This window comes from Asparagus officinalis, chromosome 1 (genome assembly GCF_001876935.1).
Source record: "Asparagus officinalis chromosome 1, Aspof.V1, whole genome shotgun sequence".
Lineage (NCBI taxonomy): Eukaryota > Viridiplantae > Streptophyta > Magnoliopsida > Asparagales > Asparagaceae > Asparagus > Asparagus officinalis.
In genome coordinates this window covers 91,519,488-91,524,903 of record NC_033794.1, presented here as the reverse complement: position 1 = coordinate 91,524,903, position 5,416 = coordinate 91,519,488, and the positions used below count along the sequence as shown (strand labels likewise).

Sequence of the window (5,416 nt, the reverse complement as noted above, 5' to 3'; positions counted from 1 at the left end):
TACTTAGAAATGATAAAGGATAATAGCAGCAATACATCACACTTTAGCCAAAACACAAGCACCACACTCGATAGTCTAAAGCAAAGACACAGACACACTCATATTATGTTCACTTCTTTTTTTCTTTTTTAGTTTTGATATTTTGATTGCTTATAAATAAATATCAACAGCAACAAACTTCAGTTTCTGCAGAAACAGGCAACAGAGGCTAACTTCACTTCAGCAGACAAAAGTTGATACATCGAAGGCTTATGTCTGAACATCTTCCTTCAACACAGCCCCATTTATGGACTGGGAATCCTATACAAAGTAAGATCAATACTGTACTAATTGCAGCGACGATGAAATTGTTACATAATGAGTATTGAGTTCTCTTGTTTAAATGTTCAAAACAAAGAAATAAAACTGACATGATAATGCTATTTGAACAAAAAAGCAAAAAACGGAAAAAGAATAAGGAGGAGGAGGAGGAGGAGGAGGAGGAAATATGAGCGTCACATGTATAATATTATCAGCCAGAATGAAGGAAACAAGAAACAAAGAAAAGTTATCTTTGGATGACAAGAGTGACCTTACCATGTTCTCTTTATCTTCAAGTATGTCTCTGTCTTCAATCGCTGCCTCCCCAGTAAGAGCTGGATCAACTAAATCACCTAAAGAAGGAAGAATATTCAAGAAATATATGAAAACAAACCAATGGATCAAATATTTTTTTACAGTCATAGAACATTAAGTTTGTTATACCAAGAGTTGCATTCAAGTATTTGATAAATGGAGCATCAATATTGATTTTTTATATAATCAAATAGGAGAAAACAGTATACATATAAAGAGAACAAAAGCAGTAGTAGTTTTGGAATTAACTGATTCTATTCTAAATTCGATAATGCAAACACGAGAGATAGAGCTTGTGAATATATTTTGTCTTAGCAAAAATCATTTTTTCAACACAAACATCCACATCCAACAACAGAGCATAAACTACAACTACAAGCCATCTTTAAACTATAAACTTGGGGAAGGAAGTATAGTATTGTACTTCAACTAAGTAGTACCTTTCTTGCTAAGAGCTTCCGTTGTTAAACTCTTGACTTTTGCATTGCTACGGTTGGAATCAACCCTGCTTGGCTTCAGAGATTTCTTCTGTGCATTATTAACATTGGCATCTTTCACAGCGACAAAATGCCCTGGATTCTTGATGCTTGATGGCTTTTCCTTAGCCACAGGCACTCTCTGGACCTCCTTTGCTTCTGAAACAGTAAGGGCTTTTGAAATCAATGACTTGGGTTTCTGATTCCCAGACCCTGTTAAAGCACAAGAGCTGCGAATGTTTTGGTTTGAAGCAGTACTTCCGTTTTCCTGTAACTTAGAACTGTCCTCAGAGAGTTTTAGGTGCTCAGATTCTTCTTCTAATATGTTATATCTCTGAAGGAGATCTTTTGTAGCTTCTCCAAGTTCTGCTAAAAGGTTGTGTTTGTGTACATATGATTTAAGCTCCTCCCTTATCCGCTGGAGGGGCTGCAGGTGTAAATCACATCATTCACCAAAAACAAATTACGCTGATTTTGTAATACAAGATTAGGTATCAATGTATCATTGATTTGTTGTATACAAGAACCTCATACAAATCACACAAGATTAACTCTAAAATTGAAATTTTCTTCAATTCTTTGTCCTTCCAGCCAAAAAGCTATAGAGGACTTTCTGTTTTAACCACTTAACAACTTAAAAGCTTGCAGCAAGATATTCAAAAAAGACAGCAAATTCAGGGGCAGAATGTTTTTCTGTCGCCTATGTAAATGCACACACTCATACACCAACACGCACATGCACGTAAACACATGAATACTAACAAGCACGCACGCGCACCCACAAACACACACGTGCACGCACGCACATACGTACCCGCACCGACATTATACATAACACACACACACACACACCACACACACATCATATATATATATATAATATATATATATATATATATATATATATTAAGATACGAGAGGAGAGAGGAGGAGAGAGAGAGAGAGAGATATTAATGTGGCTATCCCTTGTCATAGGAAGAGATTTCCCTCCTTGTCACCTATGTGGCCACAATCCCCACCATCCTCATAAAGTAGGCACAGCCAAAATCCCACCAACTCACACTCTCTCTCCTGATTAGAGAATGGTGGGGATTGTACACATAGGCGTCAGGAAGGGAATCCCGCTCCAATGACAAGGATACACATTAATTCCTCATTATATATATAATATAAATATATATAGTGTGAAAACTTATGTCACTTAAGCGGATACGGATAGTGTTGTCCACCAAAGTTTTTAACCATTCAAATGGCTAGGGACATTGTATTAATAAAAGGTGTTTAATATTATAACATGTGTGGCTTAGGGGAACTTGGTGCGACACTCAAACTATAAGTTTGATAGGGTCTTGCTCATTAGTATATATATATATAACGTTATATACTTTAATATATAATATATATCATATATATATATAATAGTATATAGTATATATATATATCAGAGAAGAGAGAGAGAGAGGAGGAGGTGAACTTAATGTCACTTAATGACAATGAGGCCTTTGTCCACCAAACTTTCAACTTTTCCTATCCACTCATATATATAAATGAAAGATACCCATTCTCTCAACTTAAATAATATAAAGAGAAGAGAGAGGTGAACTTATGTCAACTTAAGTGGACAAGAGGCCCTTTTCTAACTCAAACTTTCAAACTTTCTATCCCAACTCAGTCATCATTATATAAATGGACAACGAACCCATTTAATCTCACTATATATATATATATTACTTATATATATATCATACTATATATATAATATTAATATATTATACTATATATATAATATATATCACTTTAGAGAGAGAGAGAGAGAGAGAGAGAGAGAGAGAGAGAGTGAATATGTTAACTTAAGTGGAACAAGAGCCTTTGCCACCCAACTTGTCAACTTTGCTATCCAGCTCATATATATATAACAAGTCCTCTCTATTGTGCATGGATCCCCTAGGCTACCATCAATGAAAGAAAGTTTGGTGAATGACCCAACCTTAATGTGACGATAAGAATTTCTCTCTCTCTCTCTCCTCTCTCTATATATATATATATATATATATATACATATATAGATATTAATGTTAATATATACTATATATATATATATATATATAGTGGACTATAATCCTTTCTAATAGCAACCTCAACTCAAGACACACGTACACTACAGAAGTCATGAATATTTTCTGCAGAAAAAAAAAAGCAACAAAAGGGCATGAATCTCAAATGGGCCCGATGTTTACATTTGACATACCTCACATCCTAACTCCAGAGCAAGCTTGAAGAAACCAAGGGAAACCGAGTGTTTGGAAGCTGATTCAGCAAGTTTGATCTGTGTTAACCAGTAAGAGACATAGTACAGCCTACATGATGACTTTGAAACATCAGATAACTGTGTATCACTTTTTTGCTGAATGCTTGACCTCCTGGCTCCGGTTGCTGATACTGGTGTAATGCTTCCAACCGAAGCTTGGTGAGGACTAAAGGCAGACTTGGTGGGTATTGAGAGCCTTCGTGGAGTTTTTGCAGATTTGTCCTTCGCCGATAGATCAAGAGCACTTACACTCTGGCTGATGGTTGATGAAGACCTTACTCTAGTTTTTATACTGCAGAAAATAATGGTCAGATCCAGGGGAAAAAACATAGATGTACAAAAGAAGACTTTCCCTGTGTTGGGAACATGCAAAACATTCTTACAAAATGAACAAGCTGGAGGATAATTGCAATTGGAACCTATTAAAAATAAATAGTTAATGTACAGATCAAAATACCAGTAGGGATTCAGATTCTAGGGTCAAGTCCTACCTCAAACCTATTAAAATATTAAATTAAATCGCCAGTGAGTAGATCTAGTATCAAATTAAAATCTAAAGGTTTGTTTGGAGTTGCACAAGTAGCTTTCAAGTGAGCATACCTCACTTAGAAACATGTTGAAGTTCTCACCAGCAGGCAAATAAGTGATATTATTACATAGATTATGGCATCATGCTGTAAAAACAACTCTAAAAGAGTAGTGTCTTATATAGAAAAGGAACACAGAATCAAAGCTCTATCTACAGGTGATCTAAAAGGAATATTCAATAGAACACTTATCTTGAAGAGTTCACATGTTTTAAGTGCTGGATTTCACTTTTAATTTTAGGTGCATGTTCCATGGAATGGTTAGTAGTCTTTTATTTTTCTGCAAGCTATCTTGCCAACTTCTGTTCGTTTATTCTGGTTTTGAAGCTTATACAAATGACTACTTTGTTTCTGTTGTACTGGCTCACATTTAGTCATAGTTTCTGCTGTTTTAATATTTTGTCATGGATTCGGTACATTGTTTACTGGACCTCATTCCTTGAATTTTATTGTTTGGATTTGATGCAAGTCCATATGTGGTTTGTAAATTACTGAATTTTTGTGAAATACGGTAATTTAGTTCCATGATGTGCTTAGTTTCTTACTGTGTGAATGAATTCCCAATCATAACAGCCAACTAAAAGTTGAATCTTTTACTTGAAAAGTCAAGGTCTTCTTTGGCTTGTGGATTTTCCGTATGGGAGAAATGTTAACGAAAAATTAAATAAACTTAAAGCATGCAAATAAATCCAAATAAAAAGAACAGAAAATCTAGCCTGATCGGGTGGCAATCGTGCAATTATTACACTGCCCTAGAAGATTGAGAACTCGCCTATCGCCCTGACACAGATGATCCCCTATCCCTAGAAGTAAAACCCCCCGAAAATAGCCGGCCTCTATACTCGGCCGAGATTATAGAGCTTCTTCTCAGATGAAGACGGTTACCCAAAAAATTAATAACGAACGAAATTCAAATAGCGAGTTAGCGAGTTTTTGAGAGAGAGAAGACAGAAGAGAAAAGCTTTTTGTGTTGTGTATTTTCCGAACTGATTAGAGGCGGAATTTATAGGGTTGAGAAACCCTCAGAGCCGTTGAGAATTTCCGCACGTTCCTCACAAATTGCGCCTGCATGTTATCCAAATCTCACACAACCGTTGAGTTCTTCCCGCACTTTCTCCATATTGTTAAAAGCCGAGTCAAAAGAAAACGGAAAAATTAAATTGAAAATTCAAAACACGGTGAGGCAGGTGGGCGCGGGCGCGAGCGCAGGTGCGGTGCGGCAAGGCGCGTGTGCGCGTGTGTGTGATATGCAAAACCCAAACAAATTGAAAAATACAAAACACCCTCCTCTTGGGGGCCCTTAAGGGATAAAGAGAGGAGAACCAATTTAAACATCCAACCATCCCTTACATTAGGCAATGTGAGACTATTCTTTGAAGGCAAATTGTCTTTTTCTCCTCAACAAGGCCAACAGTCCCCCCCCCCCCCCC

The 5,416-nt window shown here is 36.5% G+C and overlaps 1 protein-coding gene across 1 annotated transcript in view; it reads right to left on the bottom strand.

Moving 5' to 3' along the window:
* LOC109837285 overlaps positions 250-5,416 on the bottom strand; it is a 37,760-nt gene continuing 32,593 nt past the window's right edge. Inside the window, exons 3-7 of the mRNA XM_020405465.1 lie at positions 3,340-3,691; positions 1,056-1,518; positions 577-653; positions 411-419; positions 250-300 (exon numbers count right to left, since the gene is read on the bottom strand). Coding sequence (XP_020261054.1) covers positions 250-300; positions 411-419; positions 577-653; positions 1,056-1,518; positions 3,340-3,691 — 952 coding nt within the window. The remainder of the gene's footprint in view (positions 301-410; positions 420-576; positions 654-1,055; positions 1,519-3,339; positions 3,692-5,416) is intronic.